The sequence below is a fragment of the Halichoerus grypus genome, chromosome 7 (genome assembly GCF_964656455.1).
Source record: "Halichoerus grypus chromosome 7, mHalGry1.hap1.1, whole genome shotgun sequence".
Taxonomy (NCBI): Eukaryota; Metazoa; Chordata; class Mammalia; order Carnivora; family Phocidae; genus Halichoerus; species Halichoerus grypus.
This window is the reverse complement of record NC_135718.1, coordinates 9491084-9514835: the sequence shown is the minus strand read 5'-3', so window position 1 is coordinate 9514835 and position 23752 is coordinate 9491084. Positions and strand designations below refer to the sequence as shown.

At 38.1% G+C, this 23752-nt stretch overlaps 1 protein-coding gene across 7 annotated transcripts in view; it reads left to right on the top strand.

Moving 5' to 3' along the window:
• PLEKHA1 (pleckstrin homology domain containing A1) overlaps positions 1-23752 on the top strand; it is a 61442-nt gene that overhangs the window by 5281 nt on the left and 32409 nt on the right. For 4 of the 7 annotated variants that reach the window (XM_036070240.2, XM_036070244.2, XM_036070242.2 and 1 more), the window contains exons 1-4: positions 1001-1119; positions 17115-17275; positions 21382-21438; positions 23689-23734. In XM_036070240.2, coding sequence (XP_035926133.1) covers positions 17135-17275; positions 21382-21438; positions 23689-23734 — 244 coding nt within the window. In that variant the 5' untranslated portion in view covers positions 1001-1119; positions 17115-17134. Of the gene's footprint in view, positions 1-983; positions 1120-2649; positions 2748-17114; positions 17276-21381; positions 21439-23688; positions 23735-23752 lie in introns of those variants that run through there. The other 3 variants (XM_078077026.1, XM_078077028.1, XM_078077027.1) reach the window with 3 other exon arrangements.

The following is a 23752-nucleotide window of genomic DNA, read 5'->3' as shown; positions in this document are numbered from 1 at the left end:
CCCAGCTCTTTGCATGTCTGAATAATTCTCATTTTTCAGGTTTCAGTTCAAATATCACTTCCTCAGAGAGCCTTCCCTGACCACCTTCTCTAGAGTACCCCTCCATCTCTTTAACTTGTGCCATTTCTCCATTGCATTAAAATCTAAAATTATCTTGCTTGTTTAAGGACTAGCTCTCCTCACAGATTGCAGGCTCCAGGAGGGCAGGACGGTGTCTGTCTTGTTCTAAGATGTACACCTAGTGCCTATCACAGGATCTGGCACATAGTAGGTGCTCAACAAATGTTAAATATTTTTGAATAGTCACGAGAATACATATTTATGCTGCATATTTCCTGAAAGAATTTGAATTCATCCTTTTTTAAGTTTCTCTAAGCCCCCTGTCCTATAAAGTAGGAGGCTGAGCTAATAGTTCTAGGGAGAAACGGTTATGAGCCAAGAGTTGGTGCGCACAGCTGTAAAGCGTTTTCCTTCAGGTCACACAGCAGCCTGTGAATTTATGCTTCCTGGACCGATTATAGAACGGCTTGCAAACATATTATGCGCAAGCGAACGAAGCCTATTTTTAAAGATCCCTGGGCCGCGAAGCTCTAGGCGAAGACATCAGAGAACCCCGAGTTTCCGCCCCCCAACTCCGAGCCAAGCCCCTCGGTCCTCAAAGACTACCAATCCCAGGAGGCACCGCAACGCAGGGGCCCAGAGGTCCACGCGCAGCCCGCCCCGACGCGCCGAGGCCACCTCCTCTGGAACCAGGAAGACGCGCGATGCCCGGCCCGCCACGGCCCCGGGACCCGCGCGGGGCCTGCCGGGACTTGTAGTCTCCGCGGGCTGGGAGTGCCGCTCCGGAATCTCGGCCGCCGTCTGGGGGCTGAGCCGGCGCGGGCACGCGTGCGCAGTGTGTGGACGGGCCGTCGTGGGCACCGCTCCGGCAGTTCGGTGCCTGTGGGAGCCGGGGCCGCGGCTGTGCGGGTGCTGCGGGCCGAGGGCCGACGTGAAGTTGGGCGTGAGGAGCGTGGTCGCACCGGGGCGGGGTGGGCGGGGCCGCGCTCCGGGAGCGCCGCGCCGGCTGAGGCTAACAGGGAGGCGGCCGCGCGTCCGCCGAGGGGTCGGCGGCCGCTGGTGAGTGAGGGGCGGCGGGCCGCGGGCGGCGCAGGGTCCCGGGCTGCCCCGCGGCTCCTCTCCCCGAGTGTCCGCCGCGCGCGGCTGCACCTGGGCGAGGCCGCGCCGCTGGCTCACCTGCGCGCGGGCTCCGGGGCGGCGGGAGGGGGCGGCGTCCTCTTCCCGCGACTCCTTTATTGTTTTCCTGACCTCAGCCCTCGGCGGCGTCCGGCGGGGGAGGGCAGGGAGGCCGGCGGCGGTCGCGGTCGCCGACGAGTTGGTCGGGGGCTCTGCTGGAAAGGACGGTCGCGCGCTGCTCCCGGGCGCCTTGCGCCGGCCAGCTGTCCGGGGATTCCCGGCGGGCGACGCCTGTCGGAGTGGCTAGACTCCAGGGCTGTGCCCCCGGGGGCTCAACTGCCTTGGGCATCGTTTTCTAATGTCTTCATGCGCTTTCACTTTAGGACTCGCCGAGTCAGCAGTCGACTCCGCCCTGTGCCATAGAATCATGCTTTACCTTCGCACCTTAATGGTGCAGATGACCAGAGCGAGAGTTGAAAGTGACTTGCCCAAGGTCACGCAGGTAGGACCAGGGAGGCGACCAGAAAGAACCCTGGTCTTTTAGCCTCGAGGCCAGCTGCCGGCCGCAGCGCCTTGGGGAGGTCCTGAGTGGTTTGTGGTTTATTTCAGATGCTTTCTATTGACCCTCCTGGATAGATCATCAGAGGGGAAAGTGTTGTCAGAGTGAAAACGGTCTTGGTATTTATAGCGTTTATTGCCTTTGTTGAATTCTAGTTATGCTGAGTCCCAAAGCCGAGCATCTGCCCTCCGCCAGGCACTCGACTGTTCAGTTTGGGGGCAGATCCAAGAGGAGGTTTAAGGAAGAAATATGCACGCAGTTTGTGCCATTTTCCTCTCCCTTTTCACCTTCCAGTCCTAAAATACTTGCTTGCTTATTTTACGATTGTTGTCTGTTTCAGCAGGACTTTCTTCGCTTTAATGAAGTCATTGCCTTTGTGAATTAGTTTTCTAACTAGAAAGTCTTATTTCCTGTGTGTTTAATGACTGGAACAAGTAGCGCACTATGAGGTTTATAACCATTGTCTTTTATCTTAGAAATACTGATCAGTCTGCTTTATTACCCGCCCCCTCCCCGCCCCCCCGCAAGGACTCAGCTTACATACTTTCTGTGCGAGTTTAATGCCATTGAAACACTTGACAGCGAAATTTGGCTAAGCTTTCTATGAATCGGAGAACTTGCGGAAAATCATTTTGTAAAGCTCCATTTTTCTTCACAATGTGAAGGACTTGAAGAACTGTTATTTCAGAAATAGTAAGATTCATTCTGACTAAAATGCCTCTTACTTTTCATATTCCTAATTTTCATATTAATACACTTGTGGCAAAAAATATTTCCCCAAATAGAGTTTGTTTAAATAGTCCTCATCTTGACCAAATCTTCCCAAGGAAAATTACATTTTAGAATATTTATATATTTAAACAAGAATGTCTGAGCTTAGCAGGATTTGAGTTAATGGTTAATTTATTTTATAGTGCTATAAACCCTACGGAATATCCATTGATGGGTTTCTCTTGAGGAGAGAGCCATATCAAGGAATATCAAGGGATATAGCTTGAATTTGCTTTTTGTGGTAAGTAGTGGGTAACTTTTGTGACTTGAGAAGAAGTGATTTATATGTATTGAAACTGCTTCATATGGCAATTTATCTTGCTAATTAGTAGTTTTATGGTTGCTTTGGGGAGGAGGGAAGTAGCAAGTTTGTATCTTTTTATTCTCCAGTTTTAGTAATGTAGCAAAATAGGAAAGAGAGGTGGTGTGTCAATTTGAGTTTGTCATAGACCAGGAGAGACAGTAAAACAGGATAAGTATACAATTGTTAGGAAACTGCTATGAGTTCATAAGCCGGAAGGACCTTTTTAGAAATGTTTAAGGACATTAAGAATAGCATTGGGATTTTTTTCTTTAAAAAGCCGCTGTGGGCAGTCCTCCGTATTTGTTGTTAACGTATAGGATGTGACAATATTGAAGACTCCTGGGAAAATATTTAGGAAAGATGGAAACATTTTATATTTTTGTAGAGGCTTTTCCTCTAGAAATGTCCAATGCAGTTTAAAAAGAAAACAAAACAAAAAAAGACTTAAGCCTCAAAGTTCGTATAGTCCTACTGCAAAACTTACTGTTATTTTGACTGTATGATAATTTGTAACCCTGAGTGAAATCTATGAAATAATTTATTAGCATAATTTAAGTTAGACTTTGATATTGAAAGATTGCTGGATGTTAAATTGTTCTTGTTTAAATAACTCTGTCATTTAAGAATGGGAGAGATCGTTTTCTGAATACAATATAGTAATTATTCAGATGTGACAACAGTTAACACTCTGCTTTTATGAGATCGAAAACTTCAAGTACTATAGTAGTAGTAACTGCCTCAGCTTTGAGCTGAAGTAATATACAAATACTACTTCTCCACATGCTTGAGCATTTTACTTTTGTTAATATTAAATTTTGATTTTAAATTTCAAGATGATTCTCATATTTCTGATCTGCAATAATATAAAATGGTTTCGGTAGGAAATAAATATTAAAACTGAGTTTTTTTGTTTTGACCATTAGATACACAGCATTTAGAAAGGTATTAACATGGTATCGAAAAGAGTTCTTAGGGCAGAAATTTCTGGTGGTTTTAGATGTTTGTAATGCTTAATTATTTTTAGAAACATAAAAATAAAAATTCCTGTTGATATTTGTTATAGCAGTAGGACTCAGTTATGCTTAGTAACATTAAACCATTGAACTCTGAGTAATATTTTTTCCTAGTAGCTGCTGTGTAATAAAGAATATGTGAGCTTGTAATTAATTCCTAGAAGATATTTAAGCAAACATATTTGCTGTTTATTTTGATAAGACTTTCGATTAGCTGAATTGCTTTGATTCAGGGAAATAGTGTTTTGGGATTTTTTTTTTTTTTAAAGATTTTATTTATTTGCGAGAGAGAGAGCACAAGCAGGGGAAGTGGCAGGCAGAGGGAGAGGGAGAAGCAGGCTTCCCGATGAGCAGGGAGCCCTATGTGGGGCTCAACCCCAGGACCACCTGAGCCAAAGGCAGACGCCTAACCGACTGAGCCACCCAGGCGCCCCGTGTTTTGGGGATTTTATATCAGAATTTGAATTGGAATGTCTTTTGACTGTAAAAGAAAATCAGTATCATTTGGGATATTTTTTAGCATTTAAATAAGCCTTAGAGTCTTAAATATTTTTTCCTACATGGGAACCTTATTATTGTCAGTCTGATAGTTTTATTTTTCAAAAAGTTGTGGTTTTATGCTTTTACATAGTCTAGCCTCTTATAGTTTAACCACTGAACTCTATATTCTGTGTTCAGTTTACCCTCTTTTGAAGAAAAGACAATCTCAGGCACTTAGAACTAGAAGCAGTCTCAGAGGACTTCTAATGTAGCATCTTATCCAGTACAGTAAATCCCCCATGGGAATTTTCATGTCTGGTGTTTCCTCTCATTACTAAGGGCAGTGATGCTGTTCCATATATCATCAGGTTGTTGAGTAGTCTGAGCTTGGGGAAAACAAACAGAAGACAGTTTTATTTTTCACCATTCACTGCTTTCAACTATGTTTTGTCTTCCTTTTCCCCCTCTCTCCGCACCTCATCACATCATGGACAAATGATAGCTTTTCCATCATTTATAGCTATTAAAAGCTCCAGTCTGTCTCTTTCAGTTTAAACCTTCAATCTCCTGTTCAATTTAAAGTTCTCCTCCCCTGCTCCAGTGTCAGGCCACTTATTACTTGAAATACTTGGAGTGGGGAGGAATTGTGGTATGCTCCCGGAATTCCTCTTTCCTCTTCTGGGATCTACTTGGTCAGGGACTTGTAAGAAGAAAAATGGAAAAAGACAAGTCTATCTTACTGGGTGCTGTTAAAGCCCTCTTTTGATTAGCAGTGGCAAACCATTGATGTCCACTGATAGGCGTCCACACTGGAATTTTTGGTGAGCTCTCAGAGACTTCTCACTGCACATAATTCCTGGATATGAAATTTGCTGTGGGCCTACACGGCCACCTCCTTGTCCCTGACCTGTCAGTCCCACCCCCTGGTTCCTGGGGGTGAGGTGCTTTGGGGAATCTTTTCTCTCTACAGCCAGATTTTCTGATAAGAGCAAGACAGCTCAAGTCTAGCTATCTCCTGCAGCTTCCATGTAACCCACTGGAAACTCACTTCCTTGTGATGCCAAGTGGTAGGCCAGCTGCATAAATCTGCCCCCTTTTTGTGCCCTTACATTTCTTATTAATTTTTTTTTGTCCCCCTGCTCAAATAAGTACAGACCAGCCACTCAGTCTGTTTCATGAGTAGGCATTGAACTAAAGAATGGAATGCCGGTCTCTCCTTGTAGACACTTCTTGGTGAATGATTCTCTTAGAGGGCTCCTGCCACCATTTTGGGGTGAGTACCTCCTTCCTTCCTGAGTGTTCTCCCTGAAGACTTGGAAGACTTTGAATTTTTTCCCTCTCTTCTGTCAAATGCTTATATCAAATGATGGTAAAGTGTTGATGAAGGTGCCAGAGCCCTGAGGGGTGTGTGTGTGTGAGGGAAGGGGTGTCAGTGCTGGGCTTCCCAAATGTTTGATCCTTGAGGTCTGTAAATCCTCAGCTTTGTGTTTGTTAGCAAATTTGGGACAACAAGGCTAGTTGGTTAACACATAATAGTGAAGCCCTGTGGGCCTAATGACGTCTAACTGTGCAGAATTTAATTTTTCCTTTTTTTTGTCTGTGATTTTTGTTTTGTTTTTGTTTTTTTGGCTTACTTCCTGGGTCCTCACTGATAAAGTATTAACTGTGACTGTGTTGATGACTGATTGTATGATCTAACTATACCTTAGACTGGAGGATACATTGGGGGAAGGTTTTAATAATATAATTTTATCTATTCTTGCCTCATACTAGCTTTACTAAAAATACAAATACAAATAGAAATATAGTGTTTGAACCTTTTTCCTTCCATTGGCTAAGCAAACCAGTCAGTTAAATCTGCTAAATGATTTATTTTATTTTATTTTTTTTTTTTTTAAAGATTTTATTTATTTATTTGACAGAGAGAGACACAGCGAGAGAGGGAACACAAGCAGGGGGAGTGGGAGAGGGAGAAGCAGGCTTCTCGCGGAGCAGGGAGCCTGATATGGGGCTCGATCCCAGGACTCTGGGATCATGACCTGAGCTGAAGGCAGATGCTTAATGACTCAGCCACCCAGGCGCCCCCTAAATGATTTCTTGTCTAATGAGGAAAAAGCAGCTTTCTATCTAGAAACTGAAATATTAATATTCATTGCAAAAACATGGATAGATCTAGAGGGTATAATGCTAAGTGAAATAAGTCAGTCTGGTAAAGACAAATACCGTATGATTTCACTCACATGGAATTGAAGATACAAAACAAATGAACGAAGAAAAAAGAGACAAAAAAAAACCCCAGGCTCTTAACTACAGAGAACAAATTGGTGGTTGCTAGAGGGGAGGTGGATGAGGGATGGGTAAAGTAGGCGAAAGGCATCAAGAGTACATTTACTGCAATGAGCACTGAGTAATATATAGAGCTGTTGAATCACCATATTGTACACCTGTAACTAATATAACACTCTGTTAATTTTACTTGAATAAAACAATTGTGGAGGAAGAAAATATTGTTGCAATTATTATGGGCTTCTTAATACTTCGTTCAACAAACAGTTATTGCATGCCTTCCATGGATCAGGACTGTTTTAAGCATTGAAGAAACAATAGTAAATAAAAAAAAAAAATCACTGCTCTTGTGGAGCCTACGTTCCAGTGTGGGGAAACAGACAAGAGATAGGTAAATAAGTAAATGATATTGTTTGTTAGCAGCAAATGCTAAGGAGAATAAAGCAGGAAAGGGAGATAGGAAGTGGCAGTACAGTTCACATTTGCAGTTTTAGATAGTGTCAAGTTGGGTGTTGCTCTTTCTCTGAGAAAGTGATATTTGAGTTCAAAGGCCCTGAGTGGGGAGCTTGTCTGATATAGTACAGAGTCCAGTGGCCAGATGAGTGACCAAGGGGGGACTGGGATAGGGTGTGGGGCATGTAGGTGAGGCCTGTATGTCTTTGTAAAGGCTTTAGTTTTTACTTGAATGAGATGAGATCACATCGAAACAATGGTTCTTAACCTTGGCTGAACACTGGAATTATCTGGGGAGATTTAAAAATGTACTAATGTCTAGATCCCATCTTCAGAGTTTCTTTCTCCTTTTTTTTTTTTTTTTTTTAAGTTTTATTTATTTAAGTAATCTGTACATTCAGTGTAGGGCTCAAACTTACAACCCTCGAGATCAGCAGTCACATGTGTTTCTGACTGAGCCAGCCAGGCACCCCCCATCTCCATAGTTTCTGATTTAATTGGTCTGGGGGGGTGTCCAGCCTTGGCATCAGGATTTTTAACAACTGCTAGATAATTCTAAAGTAGCCAAAGTTGAAGAGTTTTGAGCAGAGTGACATTACCTAATATTGAAGAGCCTGGGCTCCAGAGCTAGACTCCTCTGGTTTGAATCTGAACTGTGCCACTTCCTAAACCTGTGACCTGGGACAAGTTATTTTTAAAATTCCCTGTGCTTTGTTTTTTCATCTGTAAATTTGTTACAAGGATTAAATGAACTTACATTTAAATATTTGGAACAGTGCTTGGCCAGTGGTAGTATGTGTTTATTAAATAAACACTTGGATATATGTTTTAATGGGATCCCTCTGCTCTGTTGAGAATAAAGTGAAGGGGGCAAGAGCAGGAGCAAGGAACAGTCATCCAGCTGAGAGGTGATGGTGGCTTGGACCAGAGTGGCTACAAATGCAAGTGATGAGAAGTAGTGGGATTCTGGATATATTTACAAGATGGAGTCAACAGGATTTGCTGAGAAAGAAGATTCATTCAATTCTGACTCTAAGATATTTTGCCTGACAGCTGGAAGAAGGGAGTGGCTATTTATTGAGATGAGGAGGACTGAGACAACAGGTTTCTAAGGGGAATATCTGATGCTGTTTGTTAAGTTTGAGATGTCTCTTAGGTAAGTAAGTAGATATGTAGACAGTTGTATACATGAGTCTGCAGTTCAGCTGGATGTCCAGAGCTGGAGATAGCTGTTGGAAACCATCTGTATGTAGACCTGTGTAAATAAGTGAGCTCACCAAGGAACTGCATATATACAGAAAGGAGGTCCATGGGCTACCTCTTGGGAAACTCTAATTAAAAATTCAGAGGTCTGGGAGATGAAATGTTTCTTAGAGTTTCTGATGTGATCTAGAATGAAAAACAATTGTAATTCTTTCCTTCTTTTTTTTTCTTTTCTTTTTTTTTTTTTTAGAAAAACAGCTTTATTAAGATATAATTTGCCAATTTAAGGTGTACAATTCAGTGGTTTTTAGTATATTCACAGAATTGTGCAACTGTTACCACAATCAATTTTAGAATATTTTTATTACCCTAAAATGAAACCTGTACCCTCCCATCCCAAGGCAACTCCTCATTCCCCTCATCCCTTCTATCCCTAGGCAAGTGCTAATCTACTTCTGTCTTTACGGGTTTGCCCATATGGAGTTCAAATCATTGGGATCATATAATATGTGATCTGTTTAGGAAGAGGTAGTATTCGTTACTACCTAGCATCTAGAGTCATTAGATAATTAAGCATTTGGTAAAGGTGGGGGCTATTAAGATCTCTCATTGTAAAGATACATTTTCCTCTTTGTAATTAGTAAGAAAACTGTGGGGTAGATATTTTGAGACTGTGAATATTCTGTTCTCTAACAACCTGTTATATATTGGTTTTAGTGTTCATTGAAGATCCTTACTTAAATCAGTGATTATGTTGCAAAAGTGATGATTTTCTATTACTATCATATTTTCAAAGAATGAGTTCATAATATCTCTAATTCAGATGTATTATGTAGAGTTTTGCCTTTTTTACTTATACATCTTTTCTGTTACCATGAAAATATTGGTTCCTAATAACAAATGAATGTTGTATTACTTTATATTTATGTTACATGATATCATATTTTATATTCTATATTCTGTTGTATATTCTATAAGTGTTACGGCAAGATAATCATAGCGTTAATATGTTTACATTATTCCTATAGTGCACATCAAATACTATCATATATATAAAATATTTTCAGAAGTATAATACCAAGTGAGATTACTGGGTTATGGGATAAATGTATATGTGATTTTGTTAAATAGTGCCATATTCACCTCAGTAGGGTTGCACCATTTTGCATTTTCATGAGCAGTGTAAAAGAGTTTCTGTTATCTAATAGCATCACCAATATAGTGTATTGGCAAGCTTTTGACTTTTTGCCAGTGAGATAGGTGAGAAATGGTATCTCTTTGTAACACAGATTTTTTTCTATTGTGAAGGGTTGTGAACATCCACAAAAGTAGACAGAATTATGTAACTATAGTACCCATCATGTAGCTCCAACAACTGTCAATCCAGGCCATGCCTTCTTCATTCCCTCCCCCTAGATTATGCAGGTGATATTTTATGTCTGTATCAGTAAATACCTCTAACTGATAAGGATTCATTTTCTTGATGACATAACCACAATAACATTATCACACTGAAAATAAAGATCCATTTCCTTAATACCATTAGGCAGTATCCTAATATCTAGTTTTCTTAAATATGTCAGTGTTTTTTTAATTTATTTATTTTAAAGATTTTATTTGAGAGAGAGTCGAGAAAGCACAAGCAGGGATGGGGAGCAGCAGAGAGAGGGAGAGGGAGAAGCAGACTCCCCACAGAGCAGGGAGCCTGATAAGGGCGGGGGGCTTGATCCCAGGACGCTGAGATCATGACCTGAGCCAAAGGCAGACGCTCAACTGACTGAGCCACCCAAGTGCCCCTGTCAGTGTTTTTTTATTTTTTTTTATTTTATTTTTTTTTTTTTTAAAGATTTTTTTATTTATTTATTTGAGAGAGAGAGAATGAGAGAGCAAGCACATGAGAGGGGTAGGGTCAGAGGGAGAAGCAGACTCCCTGCCGAGCAGGGAGCCCGATGCGGGACTCGATCCAGGGACTCCAGGATCATGACCTGAGCCGAAGGCAGTCGCTTAACCAACTGAGCCACCCAGGCGCCCTGTCAGTGTTTTTTTAAAAACAGGATTTATATAAGGTCCACATGTTGTGATTGTGTTTTTTAAGTCTTTTATTATTTATTTTTTTAAAGATTTATTAGAGAGCGAGCGCACCTGGGAGCAGGGAAAGGGGCAGAGGGAGAGAATCTCAAGCACACTCCCCCCTGAGCCTGGTGTGGGGCTGGATCTCAGGACCCTGAGGTCACGACCTGAGCCAAAACCAAGAGTCGGTCACTCAACCGACTGAGCCATTCCAGGCGCCCCTTAGTTTTTTAATTTATAGGTTCTTCCTCCCGTTCCTTTCCCCCTGCTCCCTTGGAGTTTATTTTTGAAGAAATTATGTTATTTGTCCTGAGAAATTTCTTATAGTTTGGATTTTGCTATTTGAATCCCTGTGGTGTGGTTTAACATGTTTTTCCCCTGTTTTCTATCAGTTGGTAGTTAGATCTAGAGGTTTGGTCAAATTCAAGCATTTTTTTTTTTCCAGAAGTGTTTCATAGATGCTGTCATGTTCTTGGGCACATGAAGTCTGGTTGTCTTCTTTATGGTGTCAGTGGCAATGCCTATGTATCTCTTATTTTGAGGTTTTTCTTATTATGAATGAAGTTGAGCATCTTTTTATATGTTTAAGGGCCATTTTTATATCATTTTCTGCAGAGTATCTGTTCATGTGTTTTCCCCATTTTTCTGTTGAACTTTTGATATATTTCCCTTGACTTTTTTTGCAAGCTCTTTAAATGTTATCATGATATAAGTTGTAAATATTTTCTACTGGTTTTGACTTTGCTTATCAGGTTTTTGCCATGCAAAAGCTTTTTTTAAAAAGTTATGCATGGTCAATTTTATCAATGAATTTTTTATTGCTACTGGATATTTTTTATTAACTTTTAGAACTTTAAGTTACATACAATAAACTGTATCCATTTGAAGTTTACAGTTTGATGAGTTTTGACTGTACTGTGGCATGTGGCTGTGCTGCCTTCACACAGTAGAATGGTACTTCATTGTATAGACCGATTGCATTTTATTTATCTCTTCATGTGTTGATGGACATTGGGTTGTTTCTAGTTTGAGGCTATTAGAAATAAAACTATAAATATTTGTGAATTAGTCTTTGCATAAATATATGTTTTCATTTCTCTTGCATTAATACCTAGGAATGGAATGGGTGGGTCAGAGATTAGGTGTATTATTTTGGTTTTATTGCCAGAACTTTTCCCAGAGTGGTTGTATCATTTTACGTTCCCATCAACAGTACAGAAATTCTGGATGTGCCACATCTTTGACATCATATCATATTGTCATTTTGCTTAATTTTAGCCATCTGGTGAGTGTATGGTATCTTTTTAAATTCAGGATTATTGATTTATAATTTACATACAGTAAATTTTACTCATTTTAGGGCACAGTTCTTTAAGTATTGACATGTGCATGTAATTGTGTAAGCTCCACCACAATCGAGATACACAACAGTTACACATCAAAAAATTTGACTTACATTCTTTTGTAGTCCTTTTCCTTATCTTAAGACCTAGCAATTCTTTTTTTTTTTTTTTAAGATTTATTTATTTGAGAGAGAGAGAGAGTAGAGGGGAGGGGCAAAGGGAGAGAATTTCCTGCATACTCCCCACTGAGTGTGGAGGGAGCCCTGTGTGGGGCTCGATCTCACAACCCTGAGATCATGACCTGAGCCTAAACCAAGAGTTGGACATTTAACCGACTGAGCCACTCAGGTGCCCCTCAAGCCTTAGCAATTCTGGTGTTTTTTTTAATCACTGTAGTTTGTTTTGTTTTGTTTTTTAACTTGCATGCACTAAAGTTTATTCTGTGGTCTATAGGCCTGAGTTTTGATGAATTCATTATGCAGTGGTGTATCCCACCACAATTAAGATGCAAAACATTCATCACTACAAATATTACCCTTTGAAGCCAACCCCTGCCTTCACCTACTGATTTGTTCACTGTCCCAATAGCCTTTTTGGTCTGGCTTTTTTCACTTAGCCAAACAGATTTGAGATTTATTCATGTTGTATGTATCAGTGGTTTGTTGCTTTATATTGCTAAGTAGTATTCCATTGTATTGGTTATACCACAGTTTATTCATTTATTGGTCAAAGGACATTTGGGTTGTTTCTGCTTTTTGCCAGTAAAATAATGTTGCTGTAGACATTTGTACAGATTTTTGTGCAAACACATCTTTCAGTTCACAGTAGGATTGCTGGGTCATTGTAATGGTATGTTTAACTTTATGAGAAACTGTGAAAACTGTTCTTCCAAGTTGCTGTACCATTTTGCATCTCACCAGCAATGTATGAGAGGGAGTTCACTTGTTTCACATTCTTGTCAGCATTTGATATTGTCAGGTTTTGTTGTTTTTTGGGTTGTTTTTGTTTTAGCCATTCTATCAGGTATGTTGTGGTATCTCACGGTTTTTATTTGCGATACTTTTCTGACTAATGATCATGAACGTCTTTTCATGTGTTCGTTTACTATTTGTATCTTCATTGACTTGTCTCTTCAGATTTTTTGGCCATTTTCCTGTTTGTTTGCTTCTCTTATTATTGAATTGTAATAATTTCTTGCCTGTTCTTGGATATCAGTTATTTGATAGACCTATATGTACTGAATATTTTTCTCATTCTGTGGCTTGTCTTTTGATTTCTTAACAGTGTGTTTCAAAGAGCAGTTTTTAATTTTTTTAAGTGCAATATAACAACTACTATATGGCTCATGCTCTTTGTGTCTTAATTAAGAAATCTTTGTGTACTCCTAAGGTCATGAGCACTTTCTCCTATTTTTTTTTAAGAAGCTTTATTGTTGTAGCTTTTATATTAGGTCTGTGATTAATTTTGTTACATTTTTTCCCACATGAATACCTAATTGTTCTAGCACCATTTGTTGAAAAGACTATCCTTTCCCTATGGAATTGCCTTGGCATCTTTGTTGAAAATCAACTGACAGTAAATATGTAAGAGTCTGTTTCTGGATGCTTCTCTGTTCCACTGATTTGTTATATCTTTTTTTTTTTTTTAATCCTACACTGTATTGTTGTAGGTTTTTTGTAAGTCTTAAAATCAAATAGTGTAAGTCATCCTACTCTGTTCTTTTGGGAAGTAGATTTGGCTTTTCTTTCTTCCTTTTTAAAAAATTTTATTTATTTGACACAGAGAGAGAGAGCACAAGTAGGGGAAGCAGCAGCAGAGGGAGAGGGAGAAGCAGGCTCCCCGCTGAGCAGGGAGCCTGGTGCGGGGCTCCATCCCAGGACCCTGGGATCATGACCTGGGCCTAAGGCAGCCACTTAACGACTGGGCTGCCTAGGCACCACATTGATTTGGCTTTTCTAGGTCATGTGCATTTCAATATATATCATAAAATACATATCATATCATATTCTCAATTTTTATAAAATATTCTGCCAGACTTTTTATTGGATTATTATATCAGTACTTCATTCTTTTCTGTATCTGCATAATATTCCATTGTGTTGGGTAGATCACATGTTTAACTGTTCACCTGTTGATGAACATATGGGTTGTTTCCACTTTTTGCTTATTGTGAATAGTGCTGCAATTAATATTTATGAGTACCTGTTTTCACTTCTTTCGGGTGTATATCTAGGAATGGAAATGCTGAGTTGTATGGTAATTGTGTTCAACTTTAGAAGAACTACTAAACTGTTTTACACAGCTGTTGTACCGTTTTACAATGTGGGGGGGGGTTCCAGTTTTCCACATCTTCGCTAACACTTGTTATTTTCCTTTCTTTTAATTATCACCATCCTAGTGGTTATAAAGTGGTATCTCACTGTGGTTTTGGTTTACATTTCCCTAATTACCAATGATACTGAGCATCTTTTTGGGTTCTGTTTGGCCATTTGTGTATCTTCTTTGGGCAAAATGACTTTTCAAGTCCTTGCCTATTTTTTATTTGGATTGTTTGTTATTGAATTGTCAGAGCTATTTATATATTCTGGATATTAGACCCTTGTCAGATATGTAATTTGTGAATATTTACTCCCATTCTGTAGGTTCTCTTTTCATTTTCTTGATGTTCTTTGATGCAAAAAAGCTTTTAGTTTTGGGGCATGTCAGTGGTGCAGTTGGTTAAGCATCTGACTGTTGGTTTCAGCTCATGTTGTGATCTTGGGGTCCTGAGATTGAGCCCAGCATTGGGCTCCAGCTCAGTGCAGAGTCTGCTTAAGTTTCTCTCTCCCCTTCTGTACCCTGCTTGTACACTCTCTGTCTCTTAAAAAAAAAAAAAAAAAGCTTTTAGTTTTTATGAAGTCCAATTTAGCCTTTTTTTCTTTTGTTGTTCATATTTTTATTGTCATATCTAATAATCCATTGCCAAATTCAAGGTCATGAATATCAGCCTCCATGTTTTCTTAAAGTATTATGGTTTTAGCTATCTTATATTCAGATTGTTAATCCATTTTGAGTCAATTTTCATATATAGTGTGAAGAAGGGTTCAGTTTCATTCTTTAGCATGTGGATATCCAGTTGTCCCAGCACCATATTTTGAAGAGGCCAAATCTTCCCCATTGCATGATGTTTGGTACCTTTGTTGAAAATCAGTTGGCCATAGATGTATGGGTTTGTCTGGGGTCTCAATATTATTCCTTTGGTGTGTGTCTATCCTCATGACACCACTCAAGTGGATAGTTTTTACTGTGGATACAGGTATACCTGGAAGATATTGTGGGTTAGACTCCACAGACTACCACAATAAAGCAAATATCACAATAAAGCAAGTCAAATGAATTTTTTGGTTTTTCAGTGCATATAAAAGTTACGTTCACACTATACTGTAGTCTGTTAAGAGTGTAATAGTATTACATCTAAAGAAAACATGTACATACCTTTTTTTAAAAAAGATTTTATTTATTTATTTATTTATTTGACAGAGAGAGAGAGAGAGAGAGAGACAGTGAGAGAGGGAACACAAGCAGGAGGAGTGGGAGAGGGAGGAGCAGGCTTCCTGCTGAGCCGGGAGCCAGATGTGGGGCTCAATCCCAGGACCCTGGGACCATGACCTGAGCCAAAGGCAGACGCTTAACGACTGAGCCACCCAGGCGCCCCCAATGTACATATCTTAATTTAAAAACCCTTTCTTGCTAAGAAAATGCTAACCATCATTTGAGCTTTTAGCGAGTCATAGTCACTGATCATAGATCACCATGACAAATATAATAATAATGAAAAGATTTGAAGTATTGTGAGACTTACCCTGATATGCCACACAGAGACACCAAGTGAACAGATGCTGTTGGAAAAATGGTGCCAGTAGACTTGGCTCCATGTAAGGTTTGCCACAAACCTTCAGTTTGTAAAAAACCACAGTATCTGTGAAGTGCAATAAAAGGAGATATGCCTATACGTTATTATAGTATATTAATTTTTCAAGTTTTGATTACACTTAAGAAATTTTTAAAATGTTGGGTAAGTTCATTAAAGAAATTATCTCCTCTAAGTGCCAGATTTATAATAACACACATACATGACCTTAGATAATTTTGTTTAAAAATTTTTGGTGTGTCTAATTTCTCTGGATGCATATAGAATAGTGATTTAAATATGCAGTGTATCAGGATGTGTTCTAATTGAATTTTCACTGTGGGTGAAACAACCTCGAGACTTTAAATGAAGAACTAGTTACATATATAAATTCAGCCTGCCAAAAGATGTTGGAATAGGAACAGTCTGCAGATTTGCATCCATCAGGAAGGAGTCACATATCTACAGTTTCTAGAGAAAAAAATGGCTGGGAACTGCTTTTTACTCAAGTCATGGTTTTTAACTTTTAATCAGTACAACAAAAATTTTAGTACTTTAAGAATCAGAATATGATATGCTTTTGAAGTCTCTTTTAATCTATAACTTCTCCCTTCTCTCCTCCTTTTTCCCCCCATAATTATTTACTGAAGAAACTGGGCTGTTTGTCCTGCTGTTTCCCACAGTCTGGCTTTGGCTGATTGAACCCCCGTGGTGCAGTTTACTATGTTCCTCTGCGTTTTTTATTGCCTGTAAATTGGTGGTTTGACATAGGGAGATCTAGAGACTGGATCCGATTCAGATAAAAACTTTTTTGTTACATGCTCACTTCATAGGTGATGTTTGTGTCTTCATCAGGAGGCACATAATGCCTGCTTATCTCTCTTTTTCATGATGTTAATTAATTTTACTTTGATTCATTTTAGTTTTAGCAATTCGAAGAGTTTTAGAGAGTGTGGTATAGATGTTAAGATATAAGCTCTAGAGCCCAAGAATCTGGGTTCATGTTTTGATTTATTTACTAGTTCTCTAATCTTAGAGAGTCCCTTTCCCTTATGAGCCTTGAGTCTCTTATCTGTGAAATGGGGATGGTGATTCCTATTCATGGGGTCATTTTGAGGGTTCAGTGAGAAAATGCGTGGAAAAGAACCTTGCACAGAGCCTAGCATATAGTTAGTGGCCAGTAAGTGTTAGCTATTGTTGTTCTGTGAATTTAAAAATATTCTGGAATAATCTGAAAGGTAGATTATCTCAATTTATAAGTGAGGAAATTAAAGTTTGGATAGCTAATTTTTTGGCTCATCTGGGTGTGTTTAGGGAAAAAAGTAGGTCAGTTATTCAGCTGAGGTGAATGGCTCTCCTTTGTTCCAATCAATGTGTATAGTTGTATTTAGTAACCACTCATAATCTTAATTTCAAAAATGGTTTTGCCCATGCTTTGTACGTATTCACATGTACATCACCACTTCATGTTGGGAAGTAGGCTCTTTGTTAAATAAATTGTATATGGCACATTTTATGTTTGAAGTCCACTGAGAAATACTTACTGTCAAATGTTTTTATTTTACAGTGTAATGTTCAGGCTCAGAAATGCCTTATGTGGATCGTCAGAATCGTATTTGTGGTTTTCTAGACATTGAGGAAAATGAAAACAGTGGGAAATTTCTTCGAAGGTACTTCATACTGGATACCAGAGAAGATAGTTTTGTATGGTACATGGATAATCCACAGGTTTGTAAAATCCAGCTGGTTAGCGTTTTTTCAAAAGCACACAAGAATTTTAGTTATTAAAATATTTAACATACTATATGGCTGTTAGGATTTGTTTTCCCAAAAAATGTATGTTTAGATTTAATTCTACTGGCTGCATTCTTCCTGTCTTGCATGCTCAACTCCTGCTGTCTTACTTGAATTTCAGAAGATGAAACTAAGTTTATTCAATAAAAATTTGTGCATGCATATATGTCCGTTCCCTCCCCCCCCCCCCCCCCCCGGGGTGGGGAGAGAAATGCTGTCTCTGGTAAAAAATTCTGAAATCATTTAAATTTAAGATACTGTCTCTAGGATAGAGCTTGCTGTCTTTTGGTAAAGAAACTACTGAGCTAGTTGCCACTCTTGCACACACGTGTAGTCTTTTCATCTTGTAGCAGCAGATTTGAATGTCAGCTGTCATTCATAAATTGAAATGCACTTTGATTTTATTGTTGCCTTTCAAATCATTGGGGAAATGTCATAAATTAAAAATCAGAATCCCTGTTTTAGATCTGTGAAAAACCTTGGATTAGAGATCATCTGTCGAGTAGTTTTAAGTTTTCTCGCCCGGTGAATCTCTTCATTCAATTGGGATAGATGTTGCAAGGATGAGTCCCTAGCAAATGTCCAAGCTGATCCTGTCTAGTGGGTGAGGAACTTAGAATCAAGGGAGGAGTGGGGACTGGTGGGAGGTTTGTTCTGTTTCATGGAGAAGGAACTAGATCCCCTGACAACCAGTCTAGTATTCTTCACCACCCTGTACTTGTTTCAGGTTAGACAAAATATTTATGTACTAATGCATTTATATTTGTTTATATGGAATTCAAGTTGTTAGGGACTTTAGTACAAATTCCACCTCCTCCTCAGTGCAGGAAACCTGTCTGTCCCTGATCTTCACTTTAGCTGTTGTTTGAATTACACATTATGAAAAAGTACTTATGGTATTTGAGACACTTTAATTATTATTTGCTCTGTGAGCCAAAATCTATTTCCTTGTATCTGCTCCGCATTAATACTACCCTGTCCTCTGATTCTCCATAAAGTAAGTTTAGTCCTTTTTCCAGACACAGCCTTTGAAATTTTGGAGGATAATTTGTATTTTAATTCAGTGTAGATTATTTGAGTGCTGACTTTGAGACTTTTTTCCCTAGGAACTGTCTACTCTTCATCCTTATCCTTATAGAGCTTACTGACACTGTTTTACTCCCTTATCTCTGGGTGTAACCACCTTTCTTGGGTGGTAGTAGCCTGGCTATGGACCTATAATGATTAATAACCTTAATTTACTTGGCCAGAGTCAGTGGAAGAAGGAACAGGTCAGCAGAAATCAAAAGTTCATGTTTATTTATTATTATTATTTTTTAATAGAAATCAGATTTCTCCCCTTTATGACCATTCTGGCCTGTGCTCTTCTTGGTTTGTCTCTCTTTACAAGACCTGGTGGACTGATATATATGGATTCTCCCAAATTGTATTTAAAGCTCCTTGGTTGTTTTTCTTCATAATAATAGATTCTTCCCTCAGAATTCCTTTTATCAGCACTTCCCACTTAGAGCTAGAAGAAGGTGAGCACAAAATGGACTATCTGTATTACACTAAAGGAAACATGAATTTGGAATCAGAGTTATGGTCTTCATGGAGGTAGTAGCATTGAAAATTGACCCAGAGGGTGGATACGATTTTGGCCAAGAGATGGAGAAGTGGGTATTCCAGTGCTCAAAGAATAGCATGGACAAAGAAGTCCAAGCAAGGAAGGCTGTGGCCTGTGTGGAGAATAGGTCACTGTGGCTGTAGCAGGGAGGGTGGATATTAAAGTTTGCACTCAGCTAGATCTTTTTCTACATGAACTGTTTTTTTGTTGTTGTTGTTTTAAGAGTTGCAATTTTTTTTTAAAAAGTTTATTATTTAAGTAGATTCTACACCCAGCGTGGGGCTTGAGCTCACGACCCTGAGATCAAGAGTCACTTGCTCTTCTGACCGAACCAGTCAGGTGCCCCAGCAAAAACTCTTTAAAAGCCAGATTTCCATGGTGTAATTAACACATTGGTTTTTATGAATGTAGTACAGAATTTTAAATCTGTCTTTTTATTTGGTTCTTAATAATTTTAACTCTTCATTCTAACTGATAAGAACCTTTTACAATCTTGACTCTGCAGCCAGTGGATTAGCCATCAGTACACCAGCTTTGTGTCGTTTTTAAATGTATTAAGACTTATATTTCCTCATGAAAGCTTTAGTAAAATGTCTTGCTAAGATTATTATGTTAGGTTGAACCACATGAAATTGCCAATATACCACCATTTTGATCTACTAAAAAATGACAGTTTCATCTGCTTCAATCTAGTTGCTTATGTTACGGTGCTGTAACACACTGATACTGATCATAATAACCCTGATAACGAAAAGAAAATCAGTTTGGCTCACCTGTCCTTAGGGAGCCATCTTCCTCTATTTTCCTTTCTTTACCACTAACCATTGGTTTAAAAATCCATTCTAGTGTATTACTAGGGATCCATTTGGAGCTTTCTGTATTTTGTTGAGGGTGTGGGTAATGGTGGAGAATTAAATAATTGAGTATCTGTATCAGGGAGTGACTTTGAAGAAACTTGAAAAAAGTATTTTTGGCAAAAAGAGTGTAGGAACTCATAAGAACAAATGGCTCATTTTCCTTTTTATCTTAAAACGTCACTAGTTGATTATTTCTTGTTCACCGTCAGGGAACAGATTTTGAAACCTACTTTTTTGTAGTTGAATTTGGCAGTAATCATACTGATCCATAGGAACTACGTATTTTGAATATTCAACTTTATCTCTCACCTACTTATATTTCCCTGTACTGTGCTACTCTTTAATCTGTGACCCTTCATGTCATGCGGCCATGACATAGTTCTCATTTCTCTTACTCATACAAGGCTTAGAACTGTATTCAGCTAGTTAAAATAATAAATTTTTGGAGGACTTAAGAGAAAAATAACACTTTTGAATGGAATGGTAGCAGTGTTTGAGAAAAATCACTTTGATAGTAGTTAGGAGGTCTTGAAGACATTTTAACATTTCATTTTCTTATCCAAAACTAAAAACAGCAACAACAAAGCAACCTCTAAACGTAAAACATTTTATATAGGAACACAACCATTTAACAGTATACCTTAAAAATTACAATTTTATTTTATATATATATTGTTTATATTTAGAAGCTTGAACATAGTATATAGTTTAAAGCAAAACAGCGCAGTTTATATGGGAGTGAAAATTTTGAAAAGACCTGTCCCTGTCAACAATAACCAGTTTATGTTTAGGAATCTTAAGTCTTTGAAATGTCTTGGCTTTCATATAATTAATTGTTTCCAGTAAGCTTATAGAGAGGTCCGAGAAACGTACCTCCTAATCATTCATAAAAACAAAACCAAAGATTTTCTTTTTAATGTACATTATTATAAAGTTAGTTAAAAAGTTGATCTTGGTTAATCTACAGTGGAGGAAACTTTCAAAGTTAACATTGTTTTAATTTTACTTTTAAAATCTTCTATCAGAGTTTTCTTTTATATTCTTTATTACTTTTTTCCAGACTCTTATCTGGTGTTCCTGCCTCTATCTTCCCTCTCTATAACCCATCCAGTTTATTTTATTACAGGATATATTAAAGTACAATTTTGATTGATCACAATTTGAATGCTCACAAACCTTCGTTAGTGGTTCAAATTCTTAACAGTGTAAATTCTTTGCTACTTTTTAATTTAGGTTAGGTAAGTTAGGTACTTAGTTCAAGTTCCCAAACAACCATTTTCTACTACAACCCTAAATGATCCTGTATCACAACCCTACGCTTACGGCTTTTAAAGAAAAGTTTAGCCACAATGATAAAAATAGCCTTTTAATTATAGAATGCATTTTGGTGGAACACAATAGAGTTTGGTTTTGTTATCTACATTATCAGCTTGATTTGTAAATACTTGAACTGAAAAAGTTGATTTGTAAACTGTGATATTAAAAAATCTAATTTCTTAACTTTTTCTAGTATGTTTAGAACGTTATAAGATAAATTAATGTTGGATTTTAATTATATATTAATAATTTGTTTCCAGAACTTACCTTCTGGGTCATCATGTGTGGGAGCCATTAAACTTACCTACATTTCAAAGGTAGTTTTTCTATATTGTTTTCACATTCATGCATGAATTAAAATTCCTTGGAATGAGAGTGTGAATAAAAGGAGCAGTTTCCTTTCTGTGTCATTTAGTGATGATGTTCGGGTTCATATCATGCTGAAAATAGTACCTGGTCACTACGTGTAGGAAGAAGTTCTTTGATAAAATTTAGGAAGAATATGGGGTTAACTCGTAAGATGTGGCGAATTGCAAAAGTTAACATTAACTTTTATGATTGGGACATCAGAAAGACATCAAAAGGACTAAGATCAGTTAACAGGTTCTATCTTGGGGAAATCTGGAAAAGATTTTTTCTAAGTCTATTTATTTAAACTGTTTCTAACTTTTAATCCCATTTCCTTTGACTTCTTGTTTATTTATTTATTTATTTATTTATTTATTTATGTCTTATTTTGAAGAAAACCATCTTCATGATGAAACAATGGGTTTTCCCTCATTTCACTTTGTTTCTACTAATTTCTGTTTTCTTGTTTGTTGATATTTCTGGAATTTTTGCAGTACTATTTTTCTTTGCAAAAATTTAGGTTTGGTATTTTCAGGTATTTCTCCCCCCTTTATTTTATTGGTGTTTTGGGAACTGAGATAGAGATGTTGAGGAGCTACACCTGTGGGGTTTTTATACAAAGTATGTTTGTAGAGACTTAAGTTATGAGATGTGAAAAGTAGCATTAAGTCATATGTGTTTGCATACTATTATGCATATATTGGAATTTGTTAGCAAAGGTCCTTAGGAGAAAACTGGTTTACAAGTGTACCTCTGTTTAAAGGACAGTTTTGTAGATAAAGTACTTTGTTCTCAGTATTGTTCTCATTGACAACAACAAAAAGAATCAGCCCTTATACAACAAAGATTACATATTTAAAGGGCAACATTTTATTATTATTTAATTAAAACCGTATTATTTAATTTGCAAAAGACAAATATTGTTTAAGTATACCTCAAATGTTCCTATAAATTAAGACATTTAATAAATGCTTTAGGGTAGCTTGCAGCTTGAATTCTATAGCAGTTATTATTAGGAAGCATAGAATTCCACTGTAAAATAAACTGTAGACCCCTTGTCTTCTTGCTTGCTTACAGTATATGTGTACTGTAATGTAAATATATTGCTGCTAGACATTTTTGACTCTCAGTGCAATGATGAGGAATAGGCAGTTGAGGGAGAGGTTGCCCATATGCTTATATCTTTTCAGTCATTTGTAACCTGGTCTTTTTAAAAATGGGAACTCTTTTTAAAAATAAAGTATTAACTAAGCAAGTGGGCCTGATTGGCCATCTGCTTCCTAACTCCTATGCTCCTCTTTTAAAATATAGCTTTCTCTGTGTGCTTCTGTTGACTTTCATCTCTGTCCCACAGCTTTCCGAAGTTTGAATTGTACAGTTTGTACTCTACTGTAGGCATGCCATTTTTTTCCAGAATTTATTCCTGGAACAAATTCCAGTGTGACTCAGAGCTGTGAATTTGTAGTTGGGATCAGTCAGGAACCCCAGACTTAGAATTCCTTTTGAAGGTACAAAACAGATGCTACAATGATATGTTCTAACACTGGGCAGCAGGGTGGTGATAGTCCTGAATGGGCTTCCACGAGCGCTACTTTATTTAAAGGGGTAACAGCAACCAGGTGCAGCTCGGTGTTTCAGAAGGTGAAACACTCTGAAACATTGGCACATTTAGCAAAGTGACCCCATTATCCCAAGGTATTCTAATATACAAGAGGATCCAGTGCCATTTTGGTTTCCTCATTGCAGATTAATGCCTTCTGGATTTTGGGACTTGATTAAATACACAATCTCCCCTTTGCCCACCATCATTTTCTCCTAAGGTTCACAGCTAATTTGGAAGTATGCAATTTGGGAAGAATTCATAGTTTCTGTAGAGTATTCTGAAGGTATTTTGAAAATTATGTTAAACTAAAATTTCTTCTATGTGTTACATAAAAACTTAATGGTTTGCTTTCAACTTTTTCACGTTTCCTTTGAATAAATACAAGTTTATTCAAAAAGAACGTGGAAGTATTATTTGTTTCAAACATCTTACAGTTGGGAGCCATATTCTGTGTTTAATTTGCAGTTCTTTTTCAGTAGTCTTTAAAGTTTAATTTTAGATCTGTGTGCTACATGCATGTTATTGGGAAATCATACATGTGGACATTCATGCAGCATTTAAAGTTGGTTATAGTAGCATATGAAGAAGTGAGTGACTCATTTCTCTTTTTTGTTAGGTTAGCGATGCAACTAAGCTAAGGCCAAAGGCTGAATTCTGTTTTGGTAAGTAGCCATATTTTA